The sequence below is a fragment of the Microcaecilia unicolor genome, chromosome 1 (assembly GCF_901765095.1).
Source record: "Microcaecilia unicolor chromosome 1, aMicUni1.1, whole genome shotgun sequence".
Classification (NCBI taxonomy): domain Eukaryota; kingdom Metazoa; phylum Chordata; class Amphibia; order Gymnophiona; family Siphonopidae; genus Microcaecilia; species Microcaecilia unicolor.
In genome coordinates, this window is record NC_044031.1 from 327,013,389 (window position 1) to 327,031,266 (window position 17,878).

Here is a 17,878-nt window from a genome sequence, read left to right on the forward strand (position 1 = left end):
GTCCCATTGATTGCCCTCCTTTCACCAAGTCTCTGAGATTCCTATTATATCCACCTCAGCATTTAGTGTTATATATTCTAACTCTCCCACCTTATTTTTTAGGCTTCTGGCATTTGTATACAGGCACTTCAAATTATGTTGCTTCCTTGCATCTAAAAGGTGCTTAGAAGTTTACGGGGAAAATGTGCATCCTTTACACTGCTCTCTCCTTAAACACACCTGGTTTTCTTTCAACAATGGTGAAACCCTCCTCCATTGAGAGAAATGGCCATTTAACTCTACCCTCTGTTTTCTGTTCAATAACTAATTCCTAATCCACAACAGAATACTGCCTCTTATCCCATGGCTGTTTAATTCTCTCAGGAGTTTCTCATAAGGAACTTTGTCAAAAGCTTTCTGAAAATCTTGATATACTATATCAACTGGCTCATCTTTATCCCCATATTTATTCATGCCTTCAAAGAAATGAAGCAAATTGGTGAGGCAAGACTTCCCTTGGGTCAACCCATGCTGACTCTGTCCCATTAACCATTTTGTCTATGTTTTGTCTCTCTATTGGGATTCCCTATATGTCCTGTTTTAATAGTATCCTTCAAGGATACTCCACATCAAACCATGCACTGCAGGGCGACTGTTGGTTTTCCCCTTCATTTTAGTTTAAAAGCTGCTCTATCTCCTTTTTAAAAGTCAGAATCAGTAGCCTAGTTCCATCCTGGTTAAGGTGGTGTCCCATGCTTTTGAAACAGGCTTGCCCTTTCCCAGAATATTGCTCAGTTCCTAACAAAACTAAATCCCTCATCCCTGCACCATCGTCTCAACCACGCATTGAGACTTCAGAGCTCTGCCTGTCTCTTGGATCCTGCGCATGGAATGGGGAACATTTCTGAAAATGCTACCCTGGAAGATCTGGACTTCAGCTTTCTAGCTAAGAGCCTAAATTTAGCTTCCAGGACCTCCCTCTCACATTTTCCTATGTCACTAGTACCCACATGTACCAAAACAGTAGGCTCCTCCCTAGCACTATCTAAACTCCTATCTAAGAGATGCGTGAGGATTTTGCACCAGGTATGCAAGTGACCAGGCGATCCTATCGTCCACCAGCCACCCAGCCATCTATATGCCTAATGATCGAATCACCAACTACAACAGCTATCCTTTTTTATTTATTTATTTAATTTTTTTTACAATTATTACAAGCATTAAACTTGATGAGAAAACTGGCCAAATCAAAATTTACATCAATTCCAAGAAAATATCACAACACAAAATTTAAATATTTGCCAGTCAATAGTCCACAATTGGAGTTCAAAAATGTCACATGTTGAAGACTTAGCAATCTTTTAGGAAGAGTTTAACATATCGTGCGTTTGATCCTATTACATTATAAATCAAGAGCTAATTACTGCCGAGGGTTCAACTTCGACAGCCTTTCTCGATGTAATAAATGTCTCAAGCTGGGAGGGATCAAAAAATACAAATTTCTCTGACTGGTAGGTGACTAAGCACTTGCATGGGAATTTAAGGAAGAAAGTTGCTCCCATATTAATCGTTTCTTGTTTTTTTTGAAGAAATCTTTTACGTCGAGTCTGTGTCTCCCTCGAGACGTCAGGGTAAATTGAAATCTTTAATCCTTTAAATGGTTTATCATAATTTTTGTAAAACATTTTCAGTATCCAAATCTTATCTGGCATCAGCGCTACTGTCGCTACCAAAGTAGCTGGGGTGATTGAATCTATACCCGATGTTTCTAATAGCGCTGTAACATCCAAAGGCTGAGTTTCTTTTATTTGCAAATTTTTAGGAAGCAAATAAAAAACTTGAGCAAAAGGAGGGATATGCTCCTCTCCAATCTGGACTATATCTTTGAAGTAAAGTTTTAGCATCTCTCGCGGAGATACTGTAGAAGAATAAGGAAAATTTATAAAGCGTAAATTATGACTTCTTGAATAGTTCTCCAGATTCTCAGTTTTTCGTCTTAAATTTGTCAAATCTTTTAACATTGTATTTTGTATCTCACGAACTTGTTGAAGCTCAGTCTCTTGTTTTTGAACTTGTACTGTCAATAATTTCACATTTTCCTGTGTTAAACCAAGATCTTGTTTTATCTTATGCGTCTGAGGTAACAATGCCTTCCCCAAATCAAGAATCAGTGTCCACAGATTTTCTAATGTTACTTCAGAGGGTTTAACTGTCTGTAACAAAGGAAATAAAGTAGTTTCTACCTCGGTTAGTTGTGAAGTGAAGCCTGCCAGGATTGAGGCATTACCTTCCTCCATTGTTGCTCCAACGACCATGGGTAACACTGCTTCCGCCTGCTCTTGCCTTGCCTCTTGCCTACTGACTCCTGGAACCTCTTCGGAATTCAGGTTCAGAGGCACCATCTTCGGAGAGCTGGTTCCACATGATTGAGGGGGAAGGGGAGGTGCTCTACTGTCAGGGCTTAACGAAACTTCCAGCCCAGGACTCTCCTGCAGGCTTTCAACTGCCGCGGAGATCGTCAGCGGGCCGCTCACTGACACGGTAGGATCGGGAGTTACCCGTAAAAAAGTATCCATTGGGCCTACTAGAGTAGGGGGATTTAACCGCTGAGAGGCTGGGGCCGCGGTTTTCCCCCGTCTCTTAGGCATAGCGAAAATTATCAGGCAATTTGCGGGAGCTCGAAACGCACGTCTGTTTCACTCGGCAGCCATTTTGAACTCTCCGGCCACAGCTATCCTAACTCTTCCTGCCTGGGCAGAAGTTCTTGGAGACATATCCTTGGTGCAAGAGGATAGTGCATCCCCTGGTGGGCTAGTTCTGGCTACAGGAGGACTTCCTACTTCACCAGGGTGATGCTCTCCTTTTAGGAGACCTCCCTCCTCCAAGGCAGCACAGGGGCTGCGAGAGTGGAGGTGGGACTTCTCTATAACATCCCTGTAGGTCTCCTTTATGTACCTCTCTGTTTCCAGCTGCTCCAGGTCTGCTACTCTAGCCTAAAGAGAATGGACTCATTGTCTGAGAGCTTAGAGCTCTTTGCATCAAACACACACATATAACCTCTCACCAACTGGAAGATAATCCTATATCTGATGCAATGCAAAAGACTAGATAGCACCCCTCTCACTGCTGTCTGCATTTTAGTATTATTGAGTTGTTTAATAATGTTAAACTTGCTAAGGTAGTAAGGATTTTAGAGTACTATTGTCACGGTTTCAGGTAAGGCGAGTCCTTATACTGTTCCAAGAGCAGAAGGCTAGGCCAACAACCTCTGATCCAGGAGAAACAGTCAAAAAAACCTGGTTCTTCACCTGTGAGGACTGCCAGTCCCCTACGGTTGAGCCCTTGGGTGCTGGTGGCCGTCAGGACTTAGCTTAGCTGGGACAGGAGTCAGGAATGGACTTGGCTGTATCAGGAACAGGATTCAGAAACAGACTTGGTCATAGCAGGAACAGGAGTTGGAACAAACTTGGCTGGGTGGGAATAGGAACCCAGAACAGGCTTGACTGCAGCAGGGACAGGAGTCAGGGACAGGCTTGACTGAGGCAGGCGGCTGGCAGAAGGCAACGTCAGGTTCAGGCTTACAGGTTCAGGCAAGCGGCTGGCAGAAGACAATGTCAGGTTCAGGCTTACTGGTTCAGGCAGGCAGCTATTCCCAAAGTCAGGTTCAGACAAACGCACCAAGAGTACAAGCGGAGTAGTAGCTGAGGCACTGGAGACAAGAGCTGGCTCTGCTTATGAAGTGAAGGCATGTGATGTCACGGGAAGCCTGGGTGTCAACTGGGAAATGGAAGCCCTGCCTCCAGCAGTCTAGTAATCAGCTGGTAGCAGGGAAGATCCACCCCACTGCAGTGAAAGTGTCTGACATCATGGGAGGTCTGGGCGTCAGCTGGAGAAGGGAAGCCCCGCCTTCACAGGAGCCCAACAGCCACCTGGAGGACTTGCCCCATTGCCGTACAAGAGAGCCGTGAAATCACGCCGCCGCCAACAACCGGAAGGCCCGACGGCCAGACAGAACAGCGGCAGAGAGCAGACATGGCCCGAGCGCAGCAAGCCACCAGCGTCTTTCTGGCTTAGCGGCTGGCATGCTGGCCCCTGGAAGCTACATGGTGAGTGTGACACTATAAAAGATCCTGAAGATTATATGGTATATTGTGTGATTTATCTAGTGTTTATTTCTTAGAAAACAATGAAATGTAATTAAAATTCTTTAAGAGGACTCTTCTTGTTATCTTAATTAGAATAACTAGCTATACATTAAGAATATAAATGATAAGTTATGTTACGGGTGTGCGGGAGTTGGGGAGGATGGGTGGGAAGAAGACTGAATTAGGTCCTGCTGTGCCTTCTAGAAACTATCTGTTAACATTTTAGACTATGGCACAAAGTTCAAGTTTTAAAACTACAGGGAAAAGGGTTTTATACTATGGAAGAAAAGCTGTGCTGCAAACTAAATTTATAACTCTAAACTGGGGTTTCCTGTGTCTATTAGCTCTGCCCTATACTGTTGCCATGGTAAACTCTAGATTAGTTCTTTAACTTCTAGCCTATGGACCTGTAATAGAGACTTTAAATTCTAAACAAAGAAAACCCTATTCCTTAAATTACCTTTGCTAAATAAGAAGAGTAACTTAAAAATAATGACACTGAGATAACCTATTTAACTCTACATCTACCTTTCCCAAATGTAAACGCAATTTCCCAGCAAATAACTTACCAATGAAGATTTTTCCTGCTCTGGAAGTCCTCACAGCACCTCTTCTGGACACAGAAGAACTGAAAGTGTGGCTTCTTATATGCCTGTGTTGTTTTGATGACTCACACTGCTCCTGGTACCGTGCTTCAAGGAGGAATGATTCTTATGCTTCTTGGCCCCCCCCCCCCCCCGATGCTTAGCATCACAGTCCTTTGGTGCTGACAAACCTATACATGCTCTCAGTATCTGGTCTGATGCTGACCAGTCCTGGAGCCAGCTCCCAGCACCCAATGTCGAGAAAGTTGGAGACCACCTCAATGCCAATGCACTCCCAGTGGATGCTGAAGTCTTGGCAGCCACTGAGGTTGATGCTTCCGGTGCCAATGTTGTTATATTAGCCTTTGAGAAGCCAAAAAGCTTCTGTTGAACCTGCCACACATTCTGTGTCCTCAGCTGAATTTGCAAATACAGAGAACAAGACTTAAGTTCATGGTCAGATCCAAGGCACCCGATGCACCAGTTGTGTGGGTCCGTCACAGAAATCACCCGATTACATTAGGCACACCTCTTGAAGTCACTGGGGGTCTTCTTGGACACCAAGAAAAGTATTGAAGTCAAATTAAACACCTCAGTTTTAAAAATGGGGCAGTGTTCAAATTGAGGTCAGGGCTCCAGCCTAAAAGAGCCTAGCAATATGCGAAAAGTAAAGGAAACTTTAAAGGGCTAAAAAACTAAAAGAAATGAAAAGGAAAACCGAAGAAATTGTAAAATAAAGAGAAAAATTATCTGCACAGGAAGGCATAAGAAAAAAAAACCACAAATCATACTTGTGGAGAACATGAAGATGTGTCCTCCATGCTCTGTGGAAGAACGAAGATTGAGGGACCAGCACATGTGTGGTGGGACGCTGCTAGAAAGTTCTTGATCTTGGTAGTCAGCATTCGCACTGGATGATGTCACTCCTGCTGTGAGAATACGATGGCTTGCTTGTCTGAGAATGCCAAATTTCAGCCTGGACTGGATAATGTGGTGTTTTGACATTGGACTGCTCAAGGTATTGTGTTATTAGAGCATTTGATGCAGGAAGATGGCTCTATCTTATCCTTTACTGAATTACAACAACGCTTTTCATTTGGTTCTGTAGATACATATAAATATCTCACTATTTGAATTTTTTGAATTCACAAAGTTTAACTTTATGTTTTGGCAGCCAGCTATGGGAATCTTTAGGAGGTGATCCAGCAGTCAAATATCTTTCTCTTGGTTTCAGAAGGCATTATGTAAACATCATGTCACGGTGGTGACTGTTTCCTTGTCTGTGCTCACCTCACCCTCTGGTGGCCTGAACCGGTGGCTGCTATGAACTGTCACACGTTCCCGACTTCAGCCCAGTCCGGTCCGGATCTTCCAGGCTGCCAGACTTGCTTTTCTTGTTTGTGCCTGAACAGCACCCGTAGCTGCCTGGTGATTCCTGCAGCTGAACTTCAGCTGCTGATGGGCTTTATTAGCCACCTGGAAACTTCTGTGTTTGCCTTTGCATCGTCTAAGGTCCCTGGTATGTGGGTGTGCTCTGTGCACTTCTGCCTAGTCCAGTTCTAGTCTGAGTTTCTTGCCTGGTTCTAGTTTGTTTGTGTGTAGTTACCTTTGGTTTTATTGCTTAGTTCCTAGTCTTGTTTCTGGTCTGCATTTCCTTGTCTTGTGTCTGTGTTCCTTTTTAGTGGCTGCTTGTCAGCTTTCAGTCCTGACTCTCACCTGTGTTTCTGACTTAGTGGCTACCTGGCAGCTTTTAGTCCTGACTCTGTTGTGTGTTTCCTGTTGGTATCCAGTTCCTGCCCTGTCCTGTAAGTCCTGCCGGCCGCCTGCACCCAGGGGCTCAACTCCTGGGGAACAGCGGTCAAGCGCAGGTGAAGTCTAGCTGTTCCTACTCTGCCTGTCCCAGCTTGTTTGCCTCTGCTGCAACTCCAGTCCGGGGTTCCAGTCCTGTTCTGCCTTGCCTCTGGTTTGGGGGTGGTTTTGCCTGCCACTGCCGCTCCACGGCAGTGGTCCAAGGGCTCACGAACCTAATTTCTGCCTTGAAAACTTAACACATCAGCCTTCAAAACTGTACATTCAGCTGTTAGACGCATGGATTAAAGTTATGGGTAGGCCATTGAGAATGACTACGTCAGGATATGCTTAATACCTGAATTAGATCATAATGCAGAACTGCAGGAGTGTCAATTTCATAGAAGCAGGCTTTTCATACTGGATGTGCTGACACTCCTTGCTGTGTGAAGTGTAAGAACAATGATAATATGATACAGACATTCAAATATTTGAAAGGTTTTAATCTACCAACACACTTTTTCCATAGACGGGAAGGTGATAGAACTACAGGACACGAATTGAGGTTGCAGGGGGGCTGATTCAGGAATAATGTCAGGAAGTACCAGGAGTATCACGGAGAGGGTGATAGATACCAGGAATATCCTCCCGGAGGAAGTGGTGGAGATGGAAATGGTAACAGAATTCAAAAATGCATGGGATAAACACAAAGGAATCCTCTATAGAAGGCAAAGAACCAAAAAAGCTTAGCAGTGATTAGATGGCAACATCAGAAATTTGGAAGCAAAGCAAGTGCTAGCCAGACTTCTACAGCCTGTGTCCTGATCATGGATGGACAGATTTGAATGGATTGGAGTGGGGCTTCGATGACAACTTAGAAGTTGGAGAACAAGGCCAAGACTTCTATGGTCTGTGCCCTGAAAATAGCAAGGACAAATCAAGATCAAGTATACATACATACTATCACACTATGAGTTTATCTTGTTGGGCAGATTGGATGGACCTACAGGTCTTTCTCTGCCATCATCTACTATGTTACTATCAGGCTTATTTTCGAAAGGGATCGCCGGCGATCTTCCGACACAAATCGGGAGATTGCTGACGATCTCTCAATCCCGGCCAAATCGGTATTATCGAAAGCGATTTTGGCCGGCCCCAATTGTTTTTTCGTTGCGGCGCCGGCCAACCTTGAAGGGGGCGTGTTGGTAGGGTAGCGAAGGCGGGAAGGGGGACAGGGTTACGGGATGGCTGGCTTCACCTTATTATGAGAAAAAAGGCCAGCTCGAACGAGCATTTTGACGGCCAGACTTGGTCCATGTATTTTTAGGACCAAGTCCCAAAAAAGAGCCCCAACTGACCAGATGACCACCAGAGGGAAGCGGGGATCACCTCCCCTTACTCCCCCAGTGGTCACCAACCCCCTGCCAAACAAAACAAAAAATTAAAACATTTTTTGCCAGCCTGTATGCCAGCCTCAAATGTCATACCCAGCTCCCTGACAGCAGTATGCAGGTCCCTGGAGCAGTTTTTAGTGGGTACACTGCACTTCAGGCAGGTGGACCCAGGCCCACCCCCCTTACCTGTTACACTTGTGGTGGTTAATGTTGAACCCTCCAAAACCCCCCAAAGCCCACTGTACCCACATGTAGGTGCCCCCTTTCACCTCTTAGGGCTATGGTAATGGTGTAGACTTGTGGGCAGTGGGTTGGGGGGGGGGTTTGGGGGGCTCAGCACACAAGGGAAGGGTGCTATGCACCTGGAAGCTAATTTTGTTTTGTTTTTTTAAAGATTTTTTAAGTGCCCCCTAGGGTGCCCGGTTGGTGTCTTGGCATGTCAGGGGGGCCAGTGCACTACAAATGCTGGCTCCTCCCACTGCCAAATGCCTTGCATTTCGCCGGGTTTGAGATGGCTGGGTCCGGTTTCCATTATGGCTGAAAATCGGAGCCGGCCATCTCATCTAAACCCGGCGATCCGCCGGCGATCCTGTTACAAACCCAGCGAGCGATTTGGCTGGCGCCAAGAGTATTTCGAAAATACGCTTGGCTCCGCCCGCTCGTGGAGCTGGCCTCAAACATGGCCGGCACCGTTCGATTATGCCCCTCTATGTTAATGACAATACCCTCTCTTCCATGATTTGTGGCAGTACAGGCGGATACAGGCCTTTAGGTTTGCTCTTCTCACCTTTGTACAGTATCTATTGGGGTATTCTTTTCACTTAGCAGTTGAAGGATTATATTTAATGGAGCTAGAAATAAAGGGGAAATATCTTTACTAGGGAAGCTTACATTGTTTGATTTGGATCTACAACCATGAAGTGAAGTGAGCTTGTGTACCACGGACCCTGACAAAGCCATCAAAACTTTGGCCATTGTCGGCCGTGGACTGCAGGAGGAGTCTGCATCCTCATAAGCTAAGTAGAAAGTTTGTTTGGCCTTTGTTTAAATACAAAAATTTGGGAGGTTTCTTAGCCCATGATGACAGTAAGCACTCCTATAATTGATCAGCTCTGTTGCCAAGAAGGAGTCTGTTGAGGCTTTTCCTCCCTAATTTTAAAATAACCTTTAAAATAACTGATTAAAGTGATAAAAGCTGATAAAAAATGGAAATATAAGTTCAATAGTACTCATCAGTAGAGGATTATTTCCAAGTTGTTTATGACATAAATTATCCTCGTAAGTTCCCCAAAATATTTTCTGTCAGATATTACCCAGCTGAGGGCTTGATATCTTGCTTGCTTTCATAGAAGAAAAATATTTTGGTCTGTTTGTTACCAATATCTACTTTAAAAAATAACTTTAAACATTTTAAAATATCAACAGCAAAATGACCTCCAGAGATTCTCTTACCTGGAAGATACCTTGATTGTCTTAAATAGTGCTGTTTTGCTGCCGAAGATGGTGTTGTCAATCCAGAGTCAATTTTCATCATGTAAGCATTAGGGATAAACTTGTTTTCTCCACCACTAGGAATGGGCTCTGATACACTGTCAAGAAAAAGGCAGCTTTAAACACCTCAATGTATAATACTAAATTAATGAAACAATGAGCAATTGTCAAATGCAGGTAAAAGTAAACGCTGCCCTTTCTCAATATGGATAATAGTTCATGCATACTTACACACTGAGCAAATGTAGTTCCAAGGACATGCTTAGCTAGATGGACAGAAAACATGCATGTAGACAGCAAAGCTCAAGTTCAAGTTCCATGTTTATTTGATATACTGCCTATTAGTAAATATCTAAGCAGTGTACAATTCAAATTACAAAATGCATAATTCAAAATAGCAGTTAGGAATCAAAGAGAAAGTGAGAAATTATATCTCCCATAGTATAAACAGACAGCAACAGAGGCTTTGCTGTAACAGATTCCAGGCCCTGGGAACCCCCATACCCCTCCTTATTCCACATATGAAATCCTAAGAGACTTCATGAAAAACAATGTTTTAAGTCCAGTCTTGAATGTCTGAAAAGATGATTCCAGCCTTAAATACAGCAGCAAAATATTCTAAAGGGTAGCATCAGTAACACTGAAAGGAGAATGACAAATATTATCTAAGCTTACATACCTGAAGGATGAAATCACCAGAAGGTTCTGCTGGGAGGATCGTAATGCATGATGAAATATCATGACAAGAAAAAAAAAGCAATCCAGAAGAAAGAATTTTGTGAACCAGTTTCAACAAATGATATCCTATTAGATATAGGTAACCAATGTTTGGTCTTCAAAAGAGTGCACCTGTAATAATTGTAACTGCAATATTTTGCAACAGTTGTAGACATCTAAGATCGGTCATATAAAGCCCTTTCAATAGGGTGTAACAATCTAGGCTGCTCTAGACCAGAGCATGCACCAAAATATGTGTCGCTTTTTTGTCTAAAAGGTTTTAAAATGAAGATGAAAATTCAGGCTCGAGTCCATAGTGAGAGGAACCTGAGCATTAACCAAAATAACAGTTACAGGGAGCGAGGTAATGTTTTCCCTAGAAAAGAATTTAAGATCCTGCCTTTTGTCAGGATTCAATTTCAATCTATTGTTTTCTAGCCAAGATACAGTGATGGCAAGCTTCCTGTTTGGGGACAGAATGTCCTGTGTGTTCAATTAATCAACAATTGCCCAAATCTGGATATCATCTGCGTAAATAAAATATGTTAAAATTAAAGGTCTGAATAAGACTGGCCAAAGGAGACATGAACATATTAAAAAGAGTAACAGTCAAAAGAAATCCCTGGAGGACACCAAAGATGAAGGAATACAAGTCACATCTTGCCAAAGTACTCTATAGGATCTATTAAGCAAATATGAGTGAAATCATTCCAAAGCTGTGCCTGAGATCCCAATATCTTGGGGTCTGTAAAGCAGAAGAGAATGATCAACCACATACAAAATGGCTGAAAGATCTAGTATAAGAAGCAGAACCATGTTATTTTATTCTAAGTTATCCTGGACAAAGGTGGTTATACATATGAGGGCTGTCTCGGTACCATGACTTTTATAGAATCCAGTTTGGTTGGGATGCAAAGTATTGGTTTGTTCTAAGAAAGACATCAGCTGATCATCTACCAGAGACTATGCTGGTTTGGAAACAAAATGAAGATTTGCAATTGAGTGGAAGTTGGTTATGATCTTTTACCAATGGACGTATAAAGCAGATTCTCAGGAAGCTGGAACCACTCCTCATTCAAAGCTGTAACAGATGTTTTCCACAGACAGCAGGATTTATCAAGCACTCAAGAAGCAATACAACCCTCAGGAAGGTGGGAGGAACTGTATGCGTAATTTATCCTGCTGTTTATGGAAAACTCTGTTACAGGGAAGCAACTTTTATATCCTGTTTGTCGATGGAAAAAGCAAAGTTGCTTTATTGTTGTAATGTAGGCAACGTATCTTGCAGCCTTCTGCTGCCTACCTGAACGTGTAGGCCAAGTATCCAGCAATCTTCCGCTGCCAACCCGGTGTGGGCTGAGTATCCTCCACCGTCAATAATCCAGCCATATAGCTAGTCTGTGTTAAAACTCAACAAATAGTCCATCCATGCCAATAATCCAGCCAACAGGTTAGTTCATAGCAATCCTTAGCAAAAGGTCCATCCACGCCTAAAGACTTCTCATCTCCCAGAAGGGAGAGATCAATCTTCTGGGCTCCTCTGCTGTCAGGTCCTGGTCTGAGTCCAAGTCTTTACTCAGGGTGCGTCCAAAGACCTCAATACTCCACTCACCTCTGGGCAGTCCAGTGGGCACCACTACTCCCACCCTGATGCCTCTTGGGATAATGGGATCCTGTTCCCCTCCTCTCGGGCCTTGTGTGCAAGTCAAAGTTCTCAGGTTATCCACCTATGCAAATCATATGCTAATTAGGATGTAGTTCAGTTTCTGAATACTCATCACTCTCAATGCTCAGGGAATTATCCAAATAACTTCTGGCCAGGTTAGTCCTCCCCTGCCCCCTCCCACGTAGCCTTCCCTGCTAGGTACAACCACCCAAGCAGGGTTCCAGATGTTCATGCTGTGTTAGTGGGGACTATACCCAAGTTGTCCTTCTGCATGGCCTATTGGTCATGCCCTCTCAGGGTTGGTGGTTCTCCCTGCCTTGTAATAGGATATACACCCCGTTACATACCACCTCCTTTAAAGCCCTTAGGTTCCTCCTCCAATCCTTTCTCCTCAGGATTCTCCTCCACCCTCCCTGGACAGGAAATCCGCATTAATGTGGCTTTCCCTGGCCCAGTGCTCCACAGAAAGGGTATAGGCTTAGAGGGCCAAATACCACCTCATTAGTCAGGCATTGTGATTTTTCATTAGACCTAACCATTTTTGGAGCATGATCCACAATGAGGGTAAAGTGCCTCCCTAAAAGATAATATATCTCAAGTTCTTTACTGCCAAGCATTCTTTTACTGTAGTAGAATATCGTTGCTCAGCTTTATTCAACTTCCTGAGATATAGGACCAGGTTTTCCTCGTCCCCTACTCCTTGATTTACAACGGCCCCTAAGCCCACCCCTGAAGCATCAGTCTGTAGAATAAATCCCTGATTAAAGTCTACATTTCTCAGCACAGCGTCCTTACACAAGGTCTCCTTCAATTTGACAAAAGCGCGATCTGCTACTCTATCCCATTTTAACCAGCTGGGCTGGGAATTTCATAATAGGGCCATAAGATCAGCAGCTAGCCCATTCACTGGTTGACTCTTCAATGACCCCTAGTTTTAACATTTTGTCCACCTCCTGTTCTATCTCTTTCTTTTTAGTCTAGGGTAATTGGTTAAGGCTTTTTTCTGATTACCTTACCTGGCACAGTTACTATTTGATGGGTCCCTACATGGGTCTGACCTGGCATTGGGAAGACATCCTGGTACCTACTACTACTACTATAAATCATTTCTATAGCGCTACCAGTCGTACGCAGCGCTTCACAATTGAACAAGAAGAAAGACAGTCCCTGCTCAAATGAGCTTACAATCTAAATCAGGACAGATAGACAGGACCAATAAGGATAAGGGTAGGACAGACAGAAGGACACATAGGGAAAGGGACTATTGAAGAGAGGAAGACAAGATAAAGGTTACGAGTAAGTGACAAGTTAGAGATCAAAAGCAGCATCAAACAGGTAGGCCTTTAGCCGGGATTTGAAGGCGGCCAGGGATGGAGCTAGATGTAACTGCTCAGGAAGCCCATTCCAGGCATAAGGTGCGGCGAGACAAAAGGAATGGAGTCTATAGTTAGCAATGGAGGAGAAGGGTGCAATTAGGAGCGATCTGCCCAGTGAACGGAGTTCCTGGGAAGGAGTGTAGGGAGAGATGAGGGTGGAGAGGTAATGAGGAGCTGCAGAGTGAATGCACTTATAAGTCAATAAAGGAGCTTGAATTTTATACGGAAACGGATAGGGAGCCAGTGAAGTGACTTCAGGAGAGGGCTGATATGGGCACAACGACCCTTGCGAAACACTAGTCGTGCAGCAGAACACTGAACAGATTGAAGAGGAGAGAAGTGGCTGAGTGGAAGACCTGTGAGAAGCAAGTTGCAGCAATCTAAGCGAGAGGTGACGTGAGTGTGGATGAGGGTTCTGATAGCGTGCCCCGAAAGGAAAGGGCGAACCTTGGCAATATTATAAAGGAAGAAACGACAGGTTCTAGCAATCTGTTGAATATGTGCAGAGAAGGAGAGGGAGGAGTCGAAGATGGCCCCAAGGTTACGAGCAGATGAGACAGGAAGAATGAGCGTGTTGTCGACAGAAATAGTGAATGGGGGAAGGGGAGAGGTTAGTTTAGGTGGGAAGATAAGGAGCTCAGTTTTGTACATATTGAGCTTCAGGTGGCGGTGAAGTTCAGGTAGCAATGTCAGAGAGGCAGGCAGATACCTTGGACTGGATTTCTGCCGATATTTCTGGCGTGGAGAGACAAATCTGGGAGTCATCAGCGTAAAGGTGATACTGAAAACCATGGGAAGAGATCAGAGCACCAAGGGAGGAAGTATAGATGGAGAAAAGGAGAGGTCCTAGGATGGATCCTTGAGGTACACCCACTGACAGCGGGATAGAGGAAGAGGAGGATCCACCAGAGCATGCACTAAAAGAACGCTATGAGAGATAAGAAGAAAACCATGAGATAGCAGAATTCTGAAATCCAAGCAAGGACAGCGTGTCAAGGAGTAGGCTGTGATCAACAGTATCAAAAGCAGCAGAAAGATTGAGAAGGAGGAGGATAGAATAGAGCCCTTTGGATTTAGCCAGGAATAGATCATTGGAGACTTTAGCAAGTGCTGTTTCAGTTGAATGAAGGGGATGAAAGCCAGATTGAAGTGGATCAAGAATAGGTTGAGAAGAAAGAAAGTTGAGGCAGCAACGGTGGACAGCACGTTCTAGTATCTTGGATAAGAAAGGGAGGACAGAGATGGGGCAATAGTTGGAAGGAGAGGTAGGATCCAGAGAAGGTTTTTTTGAGGAGTGGGGTGACTACGGCATGTTTGAAGGCATCAGGGACAGTCGCAGCGGAAAGTGACAGATTGAGGATATGACAGATGAAAGGGGTGACAGCAGGAGGGATAGTGATGAGTAGATGAGTGGGAATAGGGTCAGAAGAAGCAGGTGGTTAGTTTTGAGGATGACAGAAGAAGTAAAGTTTCTTCTTCAGTGATTTCGGAAAAGGAAGAAAAGGAGGCAGGGGTAAGAGGGTTGAGAGAGTGGACTAAGGGAAGAAGGGGTGGAGGTTGTGAATTCAAGTTTAATCTTGTGAACCTTATCATGAAAGTAATCAGCCAGAGTCTGGGGAGAAAGTGAAGGGGGAGTAGGAGGAGAAGGCACTTTGAGGAGAGAGTTTAGCGTGGCAAAGAGACGTCTAGGGTTTGAACCAACAGAGTTAGTCAACTGGATGCAATAGTCCTGTTTGGCAAGTTGGAGAGCAGATTGGAAGGAGGTCAGCAAGAATTTGAAGTGAATGAAGTCAGCAAGGGCACAAGATTTAAGCCAAAGGCGTTCAGCAGAGCGGGCACAAGAGCGTAGGTAGCGGATAGTAGGGGTCAGCCAAGATTGGGGTTTGGTACGTTTAATGGGACGAGACACCGGAGGAGTAAGAGTGTCCAGCGCAGATGACAGAATAGTATTATAGGAAGAGACAGCCTCATTGACGGACTTGGTTGACATAGCAGTAGAGTAAAGATTTGAGATACTGGAGGACAGGGTAGAAGGGAAGCCTGTAGATTCCTAAATGTGTTGGTTAAAATAGGACGGGACTGGGGAGGAGGGTGTTGAAGTGTGAAAGTTATAAGATGTGACTAGGGGCGGTGGAGCACAGTTGAAGACTGAAGGAGGAAGTTAAGGCAAGGAATTTAGAAGCATAAGAGTCAGAGGGGTCATTAGCATGAAAATTAAAATCACCAAGAATGAGGGAAGAAGATGAAGGTTCAAGAAAGAATGAGAGCCAGGCATCAAAGTCAGTGAGATTAATGTCTGAATCTGTAGTCTATTTTGGGGTTGCAGAGATTCCCTGATATTAATGGGTTGTTCCGTCTCTCATCTATCCTAGATCAGGTCCTAAGTCTCCATCTTCCTCTCCTGCTATCTCCCCAACCAGCCCTTCTCTCTCTACCCAAGGTTTTAAAAGGTTCACATGGTACATTTGGGATTTCCCTCGACCCTGATTAATTTCATAGGTTAGCGGGCCTACTCATTGGGTCACCACAAAAGGGCCCTTACATTTTGCTAACAGTTTATTCGCTGCGAATAGGGATGAGTACTAACACCTTATCCTGTGGTTTAAACTCCCTCTCCTTGGTGTCCCTGGGCTTGCTCTAGATTTTCTTTGGCGGCCTATCTTTATTAACCTCCACATTTCCTGAACTTATTCAGGCACTGAGGTCACCACTCGGTCTTACCCCACCCAGGCTTCCTTAACCAAGTCTAATAAATTCCTGGGTTGTCGCCAAATATAAGCTCAAAAGGAAAGAATCCTACAGATGCTTGGAACACCTCTTGATAGGCAAATAATACATTGGGAATGATCACATCCCAATCATAGATGGCCTCACCTCCATATTTCTTTATGATGTGGATCAAACTTTGACTAAATCGATCCATGAGGCCATCGTTTTGGAGATGATATGCTGCCGTTCTTGATTCCAAATAGTTTGAATACCCCATCTAATTTCAGGAAAATGAAATTGGTTCCTCTATCTGTCAAGACTTCTCTTGGGAACCCTACTTGGCAAAAGATCCCCAGTAGCTCCCGGGATATGCCTTGGGCTGTAGTTTTCCTCATTGGAACCACCCAAGGATATCTGGTGGCATAGTCCATCATAACTAAAATATACTAATATCCATTGGTACTGAGGGGAACCTATAATATCTACTGCCATCCTATCCAGGGGTTATTCCATGATGGGTAAAGGAATTAAGGGGGCTTTTTCAGGTAGCCTTTGTGGTATCTTTTGAAATTCCAGGCAGGAGTAGTAATACTCCCTTACATCTTGATAGATTCCTGGCCAAAATAAAATCAGGCAACCAACTTATCTATGATTTCTGCTTTTGCCAGATACCCAGTAACTGTATGGGAGTGCGCTAAAACTAACAAAAGTTTTCTAAAAAGTTCCAGGAGCATGACTTACATAGTAACATAGTAGATGACGGCAGAAAAAGACCTGCATGGTCCATCCAGTCTGCCCAAGACAAACTCATATGTGTATACCTTACCTTGAATTGAATTTGTACCTGTCCTTTTCAGGGCACAGACCATATAAGTCTGCCCAGCAGTATTTCCTGCCTCCCAACCACCAGTCCCGCCTCCCAGCACCGGCTCTGGTACAGACCATATAAGTCTGCCCTCCCCTATCCTCGCTTCCCAACCACCACCTCCTCTTTCCCCCACCTGCTCCGCCACCCAATTTCAGCTAAGCTTCTGAGGATCCATTCCTTCTGCACAGGATTCCTCTATGCATATCCCATGCATGTTTGAACTCCGTTACTGTTTTCATCTCCACCACCTCCCGCGGGAGGGCATTCCAAGCGTTCACCACCCTCTCTGTGAAAAAATACTTCCTGACATCTTTCCTGAGTCTGCCCCCCTTCAATCTCATTTCATGTCCTCTCGTTCTACCGCCTTCCCATCTCCGGAAAAGATTCGTTTGCGGATTAATACCATTCAAATATTTGAACATCTGTATCATATCACCCCTGTTCCTCCTTTCCTCCAGGGTGTACATGTTCAGGTCAGCAAGCCTCTCTTCATACGTCTTGGAACGTAAATCCCATACCATCCTCGTAGCTTTTCTTTGCACCGCTTCCATTTTTTAACATCCTTCGCAAGATACGGCCTCCAAAACTGAACACAATACTCCAGGTGGGGCCTCACCAATGTCTTATACAGGGGCATTAAAACCTCCTTCCTTCTGCTGGTCACTCCTCTCTCTATACAGCCTAGCAACCTTCTAGCTACGGCCACCGCCTTGTCGCACTGTTTCGTCGCCTTCAGGTCCTCAGATACTATCACCCCAAGATCCCTCTCCCCGTCCATGCCTATCAGACTCTCCCCGCCTAACACATACGTCTCCCTTGGATTTCTACTCCCTAAGTGCATCACTTTGCATTTCTTCGCATTGAATTTTAATTGCCAAACGTTAGACCATTCTTCTAGCTTCTTCAGATCTTTTTTCATGTTTTCCATTCCCTCCGGGGTGTCCACTCTGTTGGAAATCTTGGTGTCATCCGCAAAAAGGCAAACTTTACCTTGTAACCCTTCGGCTATGTCACTCACAAATATATTGAACAGAACCGGCCCCAGCACCGATCCCTGAGGCACTCCACTACTCACCTTTCCTTCCTTCGAGCGAACTCCATTCACCACCACCCTCTGGCGTCTGTCCGTCAACCAGTTCCTAATCCAGTTCACCACTTCGG

The 17,878-nt window shown here is 44.5% G+C and overlaps 1 protein-coding gene across 1 annotated transcript in view; it reads right to left on the bottom strand.

Moving 5' to 3' along the window:
• Positions 1-17,878, bottom strand: part of MAK (male germ cell associated kinase) — a 385,342-nt gene that overhangs the window by 93,346 nt on the left and 274,118 nt on the right. Inside the window, exon 11 of the mRNA XM_030209100.1 lies at positions 9,343-9,479. Within this exon, the coding sequence (XP_030064960.1) occupies positions 9,343-9,479 (137 nt within the window). The remainder of the gene's footprint in view (positions 1-9,342; positions 9,480-17,878) is intronic.